Source organism: Botryllus schlosseri, chromosome 8 (genome assembly GCF_051294905.1).
Source record: "Botryllus schlosseri isolate E-star chromosome 8, Bs_hap1, whole genome shotgun sequence".
Lineage (NCBI taxonomy): Eukaryota > Metazoa > Chordata > Ascidiacea > Stolidobranchia > Styelidae > Botryllus > Botryllus schlosseri.
The window spans coordinates 27890096-27903521 of record NC_137243.1 but is presented as its reverse complement, the minus strand read 5'-3'; the positions used below and the strand labels follow the sequence as shown (position 1 = coordinate 27903521).

Sequence of the window (13426 nt, the reverse complement as noted above, 5' to 3'; positions counted from 1 at the left end):
ACTGTTAAACTAACATAACTCGTATCCAGCGAAACAGATACAATCCGGTGATGTGATGTTGGTCAATATCCATTTTGTAAAGATTGAGTAAATCCTCTTCCGTCAGGTGGGTGTGGTTCAAATCAATAGCATGTTACACATAAACATCATTTGTATTGAGGGTGATATTGTTGAGTGATGATGCCGCAACAACACAACAAGTATTATTTTGTATCGTGTGTTTGTGCTTTAGGAATAGCGAAGTGTGTGATATTTTGGATATCTGTGTTCGGCTGAAACTAGGGTTGTCCTTGGGTCTTGTGTTGGGTAAATCAGAACTATGTCTAGAATTCAAGCACGTCCAAGTAACGTCTTTTAGTGACAGAGTATTGTGATGACATTTACTTTAGCGAATGACAACGGAAAAAATTTCCAATTTCTCTGATCGTGTGTGTGTGTGTGTGTGTGTGTGTTTTACAAATAATTCCAGTACACCTAACTATAGGATACATTTAGTAAACGTCGTGCAAATTGTTTCTTTGTGATGGTAACGACTTTCGGCGGCTTAGTTTCATGTCGGGAATTATTATTTGAGGGTTCAAAAACAATTTCAATCAATACTAGAAATGAACAACAATGCAAAACACGTTTAGCAAATAACAGTGTAGCAAGTACTTTTTTGATATTACGAGTGTTGGATACTAGACACTTCTAGTTGAATTGAATGCATCTAACAAACATATCACAATTTACTTTTACAATAATCAAAGTCTTAGAGTGTATAACCTCGCGATATTTTACATTTAGCACGCACAATGGGGAGTTACTGAAATGATTAAGAATTGATCGCTAGCTTCGAACGGTACTCGATACTCAAAGTGATATTTTCACACTGTGTAAAGTGCATATGTTTCAATTCTCTGTCGCAAATTCCGACAGTAACGACATTGATGTTAAATCCTCACCCGTGGTTATTGTAAGTGAATCCTAAACATCGCAACAGTCGGTATGGAAATCGAACGCGTGCGTACTTTTAGATAGGTGACACTAACAAGTTTATTACACCCGTGAAATACTCTGAAACGTCGATTCGTGATTGTGTTAGCTATATTCATCTTCCATATCTGTGGACACAAAGATATCTTGACTTTGGTTACAACTCACTCGAAACGAATTGTCGCGGGTAATCTAGAAAAGCACAAGTCGAAGACGAATGATTTGATTTCAATAAACTAAAAAAAAAAATTCCTTTTGTTTTGATGTTGGATTTAATACAATTTGTATGACTATACCGAATTCGAATGTGCAATGTTACTTTAGTAGAAAAATTGGATGACTCGCATTTTGATATTGATAGATGTGTAGAGTAATATGACTAGTTTATAAAATCTCGGTAATGTTTTTTTTCGTCATGTCTGTGATCAACAAATATGTGATCAAGTCTTACCATTCGATATTAACTTTCGCAGTCGGTGTAATTTGTTGAAGTAACAATACCGACGAGTTCAATAATATTCCTCATCGATGTATTCGAATAATCCGTCAGCTGCAAGCGGATTTAAAACTTGATGGTGTTTCGCGGTTAACTCAAGTCAGTGGTCGTGTTTGTGTTGATTTCAGGAATGATCATGACGAGTTGCCTGGGTAGATTAGTTAATGTGGTTGTAACTACGACCGTACAGAGTTGCTGACACCCCAATATCTTTTACGGATTTATTTGTGATAAATTAATTCTCAGTTATTGTTCAGACATTCAAATCTCGTATACTCAAAATATAATATGTCCAAGTCAAATCGTATATGCGCCGATTAGTAAATACTTTGTCTTCAGAATAGTAACAACCTTTACAATTGAATAAAAAGATAGAGCATACGAATACAACCAGGATGAATTAATTCAAATTTGTGAGTTGTAATGATATAATCAAGTAAGTGAAACTAGATTTTTAACAATTGTTAATGTTGTGAATAATTCTTTTGAGTTTGAAATGTGGCTGGATCAAAGTTGGTAGTCATGTTTGTCAATCCTATTTCAATTCACACAATGTCAAAGTCCAAATATTTCATTCTGGATTATTTGGATTTACCTTTAGTACATCCCGCGAATGGATTTAAAGTTGGCAAATTACCAAAATGATTGAATAATATCGGGTCAGAGATAGTTGGTATTGATTCTATAAGTGTTAAAACAGCGGCGTGGAATGTGTGAATGATCCGATGATGGTGAATGTTGGCGTCAGTAATATTCAGGTTACGTTCGATTCAACAGATCGCGTTAATAGGATTTGAGTTGGGTCGAATCAATACATTCAAGTACGATTCAACTTGATTTGTGTAGTGAGTTACACTGATGACTCCACTTTATCAAACGATATGACATCGAACAGCGTCAACACTATGCAAGTCGGAGCAACTTCAAATTTTCACGTCGGCGTCAAATTCGTCTCATCACCCAAAAGAGGTGGCGTTAGCCAATATCTCAAAGGTATATTCATCGATGGCAATAACGAAGAGATATCTTTCACGTGTTTCAATCGTGATTTGTTCGGGAACATTGAGAAAGCATTCACCAAACGAAAAAAACTCATGGTCAAATCCGGTTGGGTTCAAATTGATAAATTTACTGGAAAACCCGCTGTATTACTGGGACGGGCTTCGTCAGTAACTCTGCATGGAAAATCGAGACATACGACTGAAGAATACCCATTATTGACCTGCGAATCGGTATACGGAAATAAAGATGAATACGTCTCGATCGCCGCTACTTGTGTTTCTCGAGAGGAGAAGATGGTCAATTCTGGCGCCGGAAAGGAGTTGAAATTATACAGTTTTACATTGAAGGATGATACTGGCGAGGTGGTTTTGGATCAATGGAACAAAGCCTCGCTCGTACCCGGGAAGAAATATCAACTCACTCGTGTTAAAAACTGTGTCGGCAGATTGAAAATCGATTCGTTAACTAGACTTGTTGAATTGAAAGAATAGTTTGCATATTTGTATACCACAATACAATATTTCATTTCGCGTAAAATGTATGACCTATGTGATTTGACAACTGGGTTAGCGCGGTGTTGTTCTACTGATCGAGGTGTGAAAATTGTGCTATCGCGATGAAGTTGTGACTGCGAACAGCAGACTATTCTGTAGGCGCGAAACAGCGAATAAGCCGAAAGTATTATTCAGGTAGCAACCAATAGCGAGGAAAGAGAACACGATCGGTCATTTGACACGACTAAACTACATCATATATCATAATTTACGATCAAACTATTTCACACTGACCGGTCTAGTGTAATAATCGATAGTAGCAGCTGGACGAGAAATAATTCAGCACGCAGGTCATTCGAAATATAGGTCGCACGCGTAATCCTCACAACAAGCCACGTTTCCGTTTGCGCGGTTATTGTTGGTGACTCGTACATATTCAACAGACAGACACATTTATCGTCGTTAACATGTCGCCGCACGTATACCTAAAAACATTAGCATGTCACCACGAGTTTCGCGTTATCATGCGACCGCACCCATAAGACGAAAACGTTAGCATGTCACCCCCACCATAAGACGAAAACGTTAGCATGCCACCCCGCCATAAGACGAAAACGTTAGCATGTCACCCCCACCATAAGACGAAAACGTTAGCATGCCACCCCGCCATAAGACGAAAACGTTAGCATGCCACCCCGCCATAAGACGAAAACGTTAGCATGCCACCCCCGGTTTTCGCGTTAGCATGCGACCCCGCCATAAGAAACCAATGGCCGTTCGCGAGCGATCGACTATACTACTCCTGACATCGACCTCGCCCTCCACCACATACCACCTCATTCTGTCGCTTGCGTATTATATTCTCAGCATTACTTTTCATTCAATGTGCATGCCTCTTATTTACTTCGCCTAGGCCAGTGGTTCTCAACCGGGGGTCCGCGAAACCTTTTGTTTGTAAAATGATAGATAACCTAATTTGTAATATTTTTAAATTTGCGAAACCATGAGACAGTTTAGCTTCATAATTTTTCAAACTTCAGAACTCACATCATTAGAATGGTCGTCAGAGATAAAATATCCTACAGTGCAAACTCAATTTTATTGCCAAATTGCCAATAGCCTACTGATACAAACATGTTGCTGTTTAGAGACGTTTTGTTGAGGTCGTTTGAAATATAAATTCCTGAATTTTTTTCCTAATCTGTTCCAATGAAGGTATCGAAACATCGCCACAAAATCCATTTTTTACTGTGATATACAAGACCACTATTCCAGAATTACTTCAAGATGAGATGCTAGGTAGAAATCACAAAGGTGGCCGTAATATGTCTTACAAATCTCTGTTTCTCAATTTTGGTAGAAATGTCATTCTCTGAAAAGCCATCCTGGTTGTGCCTATAAACGGCTAGGCTACTCAATCCATATTTACTGGTCTTCTAAAGGGTGGGGCGTTTCAAAAATGGATGGAGTGTGCATATTAGCCTCGAAATCGCCATTCTTTGTTGATCATAAAACGCTGCAAATCTTCATTGTGGCATAGAAATCAAAGTGACAGTTTCTTCTGACCATTAGGCGATTTTTGCGATGCTGCGACGCATTCGACGCTCGCTTTGTTCTGCCATATGGATGGTGGGCGCCTTACTTCACCTGGGAATTTTATCCCACTATAACCTATATGTTGCTATCGCAGCGAAAGGTGTCGTCGGAAGCGGTATGCGTTAATATTACATTCGTCAGCGCCTATTTTTGTGGATATATTTTCGGCACTCGTTCATAACAAATTAAAGATGCGGATTTCAATACAATAAATACAGCTGCAAAATTCGCTTCCAAATAATAATTGTGTAATATACTTAATTTCTACATCCCATGCATTTCTACATATTGTAAGATGTTATTTACCCGGGGAAGCGAGTGGCGCTGTGTGCTAAGTGACACCGTCACGACACCAATGGTTCTTGGTTCGAGTCTCGGCTCTGCCATGTTTCTATGTGTCGGAGGTTATCTGGGCTCCTCATCGCCGATCCCGCTGTACTAACAGTGTTTTGAAAAAGCCCAGAAACAGAGTAAGCCACCGCGCTCTCATAAAATCGGCAGCAGAGACCCGAAGACGAACGCATGCAAGTGAAAGAGTGAAAGTGTGAATATGCGCGTGACTGAAAAGAAAAGTCGTCCAATGACAAAGCCAGAAGATGCATGAATCTGAAGATACTGAGCCGCCAGTCAATGAAACTGTTCTGTACAAATATCTGTGTCGTGACGCACAAGGCCTAAACGGCGATAAGCGCCACTGTTAATACCTGTGTAATAATAATGATAATGTTATTTTCCCGAAAAGTCATGTTGTGGCTGTGTCTCACAAGCCTACAGTTTTAATATTGGCCCAAGACAGATGACGGTTGCACGATAATTGAGCTAATTTTGAACGAAAACTTGAGGGGCTCAGTGGGGGTCCGTGACAGTCCAAAAGGGGTCCGCGAAGAAGACAAAAAGGTTGAGTGGCACTGGCCTAGGCTAAGGTGGGAGTCTGATCTCCAAGTTGTTTCGACACCTTCCTATCTTTTCATTTTATCGCAGTCTTGTGATGTTTTGAAACGATGAAAATATTAATAAACCTGATTGATTGTACCATTGGTGTATATTCACACCCGTATATTAAGGTGGCACACGGGTAGAAATACGCACTCTTTTTGCTAAGAGTATGCGGTCTCTTCTGCAGGCAATTTGGAAGGAGACATTACCATTGACGTCTTATCCCGAGACACAGCGGAGAGAGAGTATGGATTTCGACGGGATCCGGACAACTTGATGCGTAATGGGGTTGAGAGCAAGGACCTGGGATGGATTGACTACCCGTCCGGACATAATTACTTTGTACCCTATTTGCTAGGAGAGGAGTTCGGTAATTACGTTATTTTATATCTAGAGGCGGGGTGGCTATTGCTATACAAGTTCATTCTTTTTGCTGCATTTACGATATTTTTCGACCATGCCTATTTCATTTCACTTTGCGACAATGCTGTATGTTGATCACGACTTGACATAAATGTTATTCCCACTAACGTGCGTATCTCTGTACTGCATGTTTCGTATAATGCAATAGGATCACTCAAGATTTCAAGTCTTCCGCAGTGGGAAATAGTATAGAAACTGCAGTTTTTGTTCTTGTTTCAATGGCGAGGAGCGTATCATTTCAGTATTCGAAAAATCATCAGTCACTACGCGACTCGAATCATTACAATTAATACTGAAATTCGGATTCAGGTATTCGAATCATTGTGCCCAGTCGAACTTGTTCGGTGGTATGGCGAAATTTGAACTACGGCAGTGTCATGCAAAATATAGGCTCATCTTCTCAGCATCTTAGGTCTTATTATATCACTTTGATTTCATTGCATTAGAAAAATGGGAAGGAGAACGCATCGAGCAGGCAATGCAAGAAATGGAAAACGTGACATGCATGCGGTTCAAGCTTCGTACCGATGAAGAATACTTTTTGAAGTTCTATCGGGGATCTGGATGTTCCTCTTACATTGGAAATATTAGGAAATCTGGTGGACAACCGGTATGAATTATTTTTATTACTAGTTTTGAAGACATTTCTTCATTTTTTCTAGTTGTTCTGCAACTAATTTTTTTAAATGCGCAACGAGAACTACATGAAAAGATTCTTAGAGGTCCAGAACTGTAATATACAGTCGCCTATAGTATAGGCTACTCATATCAGTAACGTGCGGTAAGGTTCGTGGTTCGTGAGGCACTAACCCCTTTAGAGTCAGATTTAGAAATATTATGCACCCAAAATTGTAACTGATTCAGGCTGCGTAAGAAGGTTCTATACATATCCGCAATTGATGGTATAGGTATGAATGGAAATTAAATAACATATGAAAATGAACAAAATTTATTCATTCATGAACAATGCACATCGATAGAAATTAATCATCATCGAACGTGTCACCATTTTCTTTTACTCATCCTGACGACAGGCGAGGCACTGCCTCGAACGCTTCCCCTGACCGTGTATTTTCCAATTCTCTACGAGTTGCTGACGATTACCCCTGACGGATGTCGACCGAAAATATTCGGGTTTATTTCGATATCAATAATGAATATACTATTCATCTAGTAGTATCCTACTCAAAAAGCAGTAGTTTGTTGGCCTTCAACTAACCATATTAGCATAGTTTGTAAAAGTCTTAGTAAGTAACCAAAGTAAACCAAGTAAATACTGAGACAGATAAGGTCCGGATTCAGCGCTGAAAATCCACATTCTGACCGCGGTCCGCCAGTTGAGATAGCTCCTGAATGCATCTCTGTTTACACTGATTCTGAAACTGTACGGATAAAATCTCAGAAAAAATATATTTCAGCTATCCATCGGTGGTGGATGTGCCCACAACGGAATTATACAGCACGAAATTTTACACGCGCTCGGATTTTGGCACGAACAAAGCAGAAGCGACAGAGACGATTATATCAAGATATTCGAGGAAAACATCAAACCAGGTGACTTTTCGATGCAATACGTCAAAACAACTATATTGGTATTACTCAATTGTAACAACTGTAATGACCAGATGTGTGCAGTAACGAAGAACTTGTACTTTCCGAAATACTTCAATTAGATTCTGCCTACTCGCGCTACTTCCTCAAGCGGTTATCATTTTAAACTACTTCTACATGACAGTTTTGATCTTTTTAAAGCAAAATTAGGCCTGGAATACTTTTTTACATATTTGGAAATCCAGACTTGCGCTTCTACGTAGGCACTGACGATGACTACATTGAGCCCTTCAGGTAATGACTCGTATCAGCTTTTTCACATGACTCGACTTGGATCAAGTCACTCTGCATAATGATTTGACTCGGCGCTTCAAAAATGTGGATTGACTCGTGACTCGAACCGGAATTATCGAGTCAATTCCAAGTTATTAACCGCCGTGTGTCTTAATCGAAGCATCTGCCTACACAGAGTATGCGAGCCCTTGACTAAATCTACTTCTTTTAGTACTTTTCTGACCATTCATTTTCAACTTCTATCTGAAACAGTATTCCTGCGTCTTGAAAATTGCTACTTGTACTGGAAATTATCTAGAGATTCATATCGTTACTTCTACTTCTACTCGAGTAGGACGGTTTACTATTTTGACCGCCTCTGTTGGTTGATGCTATCATAAAGCACAGGTTACGGGGATTTGCAATGTATATTCAGCATATTGTTTTCACATTGTTCGCACTTTAACTATTTTAACTCATATTTAACCTCTGTTGATGGACAGAGCTCATTTATGATCCCATTTAGGTCGGGAGAGCAACTTCTACAAAAGAGAAACGAACAACCTGGGATCTCCGTACGACTTCAAGTCTGTGATGCACTACGGTAATACTGCTTTCACCAATAATGGCGAGGACACGATACAAGCGATTCACGATCCTGAGTTACGTCTGGGACAAGTAAGATGAATAAAACTGTGTTATCTCATATTACTTTTCATTCAGTGTACATGCTTCTTACATCGCCTGGGCCCAAGTGATGTCTTATTTTAAAGACTACTCCAAGTCGTTTCGATATTTTCTTGTCTTTTCAATGCATCGTAAATCATGTTGTGTTACGGCCTGGTGACATTGTTACCAATAACCTCGAATGAACTGAACTAGACCCTATAACCATAGGGGGTCACAAAAGGAGTACTTCTACTCCTTCTTCTCCTACTTCAAGTGGATACTACTTCCTGAACTAATTATGTTTTAGATTACTTCTACTTGACAGTTTTCGGTGTCCTTGGAAAACCCAACTCATGATCAGTGGAACTAGAACTAAAACTAGCACTATACGTACTCTTCAAAATCTGCAACTAGAACTAGAATTGTAACTACTCATTCTTCAAAATTTGCAACTAGAATCTGAACTAAAGCTACTCACTTTTCAAAATCCGCAATTAGAACTAGAACTAGAACTATACTAAAAAAACGTTAGTTAGTTAGTTAGTTGACCGTGAACTAACTAAATGAGTAGTTTGTACAAATCTGTGTTGGAGGCCTGTCTATTGATAAAATAAAGTTTTAATCTCATTTAAAACATCCTCAATACCGTATTTTACTGCACTGTGAGGTAACTTTAGGCCTGGGTACATGTTCGATTTGGGTTGAAGTTGAGGACGTCTCTGGTGACGGCATGCGAGCGACTCCGATCTGAGTACTTAAACCGCGTAATTTTCACGGCCAGTCGTTTTTGATTCATTCATTTTGTGGATGGCACGGTGTCGCTGTTGCCAGGTATTTTCGTGCGGGAAGTTGTATTCGTAGTGCGTCTGGTGGTTGTGGGAAATGACAAAGTTAACACGACAAGGTGTTTGGTCCGACTCTGAAACACATATTTTCTCGATGTTGTCGAATAGAAAAATATTATTCGGTTTGACATTGTTTTATGCACGGCCTTCGGCGCGGAATCCTTTAATCGAGTTGCTATGGTAAAACCTTCAACTGTGCAAGGCAATTATACCTCTTCTCTGAAGACACACTGTAGTAGAATTACGTGAATACCAGCATCAACACATTTAATGCGACGAAACCCCTCAAATGTTAGTCCTTAGTACCGTACATGCAAAAAGACGGTTGCATACTTTACATTTTGACTTAATTTCAATTCTTGGTCCAGCAGTCCGCCAACTTTGTTTTGAAATTTTACCGGTCCGCGAGCTAAAAAAAGTCTGAGAACCACTGCTCTAGAATGCTTACTTTTTTACGAAAGTTCAGTTCTATCAATTCAGATTGGTTCTCAAGCACGAGAATGGCAAACGTCAATACATCAAGGTTGGCTCGTTTCGCACTGCACGGTTCTTCTCTGGCATTTTCAATAGAACCAGAAATTAGATTAGAATTAAGATGAGAGCAGAATCTTTTGACAAATCAGATTTTATTAAGTTATCAGGAGTTTCACTCGAATTCGTTTAATTAACCGAGTACAACCATTTCGTTATCCAATTCTGCACGAAACACTATCCAACATGCTTTATTTCCATAAAGAGTTCCGGAATGACACAGGAGGATGTCAACCAGGTGAACGCTCTGTATGAATGCAAAATGGTTGAGACGACTCGCACCGTTACGACCAGACCTATTTCAACGACAACACGCTTCACAACGACCACCCCTCAGTCAACGGCCACAACAACCACTACAACCCCAATGATTACGACCACATCCGTTCGAACGACCTCCGATAGCCTCTGCGTGGATAAACTACAAACGTGCGAGTCGTGGAAGTCGTCAGGCTCGTGTACCGTTGAAAATCGGTGGTTCATGGAGATGATGTGCCAGAAATCGTGTGGACTATGCGGTGAGCGATTAGTTTTATGATATTATACAACTGATTAATATATTGATATTGAAATAAACCCGAAGATTTTCGGGTGACACTCGTCAGGGGTAATCGTCAGCAATATAGCAGAGAATTCTAAAGTACATTGTATTCCCATTCAATCTTCAGTATAACGCGAAACAATAACTTCATATTGTTAATTTATTCGCTAAAAGCTTTTCGACTGACTCTCATCAGTAGCGAACGTCAGTGATAGTGTCAATCCAATTCGAAATGTAAGAACTATTTTGTCTGTGTGACGTAATAATAACAAAAACAAACAACTAGTAGACGGGCAAGATGCGGCTAGAACGGTTCAAAACAAACGTTAACGAGTAACGAGTACATATTCGGTTATAAATAACCGAGAACACAACACACAACATTAATGAAATATTCCGAGAGTGTAGAGGCGTTCTTTCTGGCGACAGAGAATCGGCTTTCGCAGCTTTATGATCGTAGATTCCAGGACCTTTAAATGAAAAAGAGAACGGCGCGAGCAACCATAGAAAATTGACTGTCATTGTAATGATCAGCACATTCTGGATGGGAAAAGAGATGCTGTCCAATAGCCGAATTACAAGCGGTAACTTGATCATAATCACGCAGTGTGTCAACAGACTGCGATGAAGGAGTTGGAGAAATATTAGTTATTCTAATTTGCCGTGGGACATGCTGGCGAATGCTTTGCTACAGGCGCTGAGACGTGCGACCTACATACCGACTATCACACCGGCACGTGTATTCATATATTATGTTGCTTTGATTTGTCGCAGGTAGCACATCCTTTTGCGTTGCAGGCATCATAGATTTCGTCATGAAGATTATCTGAGGTTCTACTTGTGAAAAACAATGCCTCACCGACGATTTAATTTGTTTTTCAAACCTGTTGGACACTTTCCTAATCCAAGGAAGATGCAAATAAACATGACATTTTCTTGGTCCAAACGGTTTAAATTTTCGGAAATCTTTGAGTTTACGATTCATGGTCATTTTAATGATATGATCAGGATAACCATTTGACTAAAAGATTGACCGAATGTTCTCCAATTCAGAATCGAGTTTGACTCTACTACAAATCATCAGATCCCTGTGCACCAGAGTTCTTATCAAATTTACTTGACGTTTTACTGGACAGTATTTATAAACCCATTTGCAACTTATATTGATATCACGCTGTCGCAATTCGACCAAACAATACAATGATACTTTCCTAGGTGTAGCCTTGCATTGCTGAACTATTTGAAAGGAAACAGCAGAAATAACATTGATTTCGAATAAATATTCATTGTTATGATGTATAAAAATTGTATAAAAATTATATTTTATTGCTATTGTTTTTAACACTCTGTTGTTAAACAATTCGATTTGTACACTAGTAATCTACGTAGCAGGGGTTCTTAAGTATGAGTCGCGAACCAAACACGGGTCGCGAAGGGTATAACTTAGGGTCGCGCTGCACCAGGTCGATCATTGTGATATTTGTTGAAATTCTTGCAACAAATTTTTTTCGCGCTTTGCGCGATACCCTTTGGTTTGTGTTGCCGGTATCCGAAGTCACTTTGCTGGGTATGATAGCCAGTTAGATAGACAAGTAGAGAAGTCGTGAGTACAATATGACTTGATCGTGAAAATGTGCCGAGCTTTGTGTTCCACAAATTGGTTTGAATACATGATAAGGTTTATCCGGTATTGGTTTCTCTGAAAAATACCGTCAGATGCCGTTGGGGTGTCTTAGTGTCTTAGTGTGCAACGAGCGATTGTGGGATTATGATACAAAGGTATTTCGAGTCCAACCCCTTCCACGCCGGGACACATGAAGACATGGTGTTTTGGCCAACAAATGCGGCTGGTCAAAGTACGTTATAAAAAGACCGCCAGAGATAAAACCTTGACCAACATTGACCGTCACTAGTTGGCCAAAACCTTTTATATTGATATGGTCGGCAACAAATAGTCCCTAATTGCAGCCTAAGTAGACACTCGTACAAATGCATTACAAGTGCGACCCACAGGGGGAAATAATATACCCTAATCTGAAATCGCGTGCGTCAGACATGTTTCACAGCTATTGTCTGCGCGTTATATGTGTCAAATATGTCCGTGAAAACGTAGCATACCAATATTAAAAGTGCATTCTTTTTGACGTGTGAGGCTTGAGTGGTTAGATGCCACTAAAAGTCAGAGTTGGGTTACGGTCTAATAAGTTTCAGGTCCACTGCTAGTGGATTTGTATTGTGGTAGATTTATTTTATAACTCAGCGAAAATGTGAGAGAAGGCTCGCAAATTCACGTAAAAGTTTCCCAGTTGAGTAATGGTTAAGAACCAATGTACTAGAGTCTTGGGGAAAAGAGTGTTATTTCCACCCGTGTACCATCCCGATATACGGGTGTGAATATACACCCATTGAGCACGAAACCAGAACCTACCTCCGAATTAAACCACGATATGAATCGAGTAAAATATTTTGATCCAAATTATGCATGCGCGTAGAAAAGCAGGATTTATGAGCGCGATGTAATTCTGGGTTCTGTTTCCGTGAACCACTATTTTCAGCCCTTTCGGTGTGAATACACATTCTTTTCGCTAAGAGTGCAGACACTCGATGGTCATAGCAATAGCCAATAAAAATGCACCCGTACTGGGAGGGTTGCCACAGATGTGACGTCGTTTATGTCTGATTGCACCATAAATACATACAATACATTCTATCTCAGTTATTCAACCACCAGAATCAAAATGCGTGGACAAGCTCAACTGTTCCGGATTCAAAGATCTTTGTCAAGACGAGTTGGTGCAAAACTTCATATCGGAATATTGCCCACACACCTGCAGCAAGTGTTAACGATTCTGCGGTCTGCATTGTTAATTTCACGCGTTTTAATGAACTTCGCAGATATATGTATCTAAGGGCGAATATGGAAGTGATATAGTATCAATTATAACCCAAGTCCGAAATATACGTAATGTCGTGTCTTTGTTCGTCCATCGATAGTTTTCTGTCGCAGCTATTTATAGTAGGGTATCCATTAGTCTACAAATTGTTCGGCTCATTCACGATGAACATATTATATGTATTACGAAGGCCGTCAGAC

The 13426-nt window shown here is 39.7% G+C and overlaps 1 protein-coding gene across 1 annotated transcript in view; it reads left to right on the top strand.

The window, feature by feature from the left end:
* The window catches only part of LOC145445453 (zinc metalloproteinase nas-15-like), a 36576-nt gene extending 23267 nt beyond the window's left edge, over window positions 1–13309 (top strand). The window contains exons 8-13 of the mRNA XM_080323642.1: window positions 5687–5869; window positions 6369–6532; window positions 7341–7476; window positions 8273–8424; window positions 9997–10309; window positions 13049–13309. Of these exons, the coding sequence (XP_080179768.1) occupies window positions 5687–5869; window positions 6369–6532; window positions 7341–7476; window positions 8273–8424; window positions 9997–10309; window positions 13049–13176 (1076 nt within the window). The 3' untranslated portion in view covers window positions 13177–13309. The remainder of the gene's footprint in view (window positions 1–5686; window positions 5870–6368; window positions 6533–7340; window positions 7477–8272; window positions 8425–9996; window positions 10310–13048) is intronic.
* The last annotated feature ends 117 nt before the right edge of the window (window positions 13310–13426 follow it).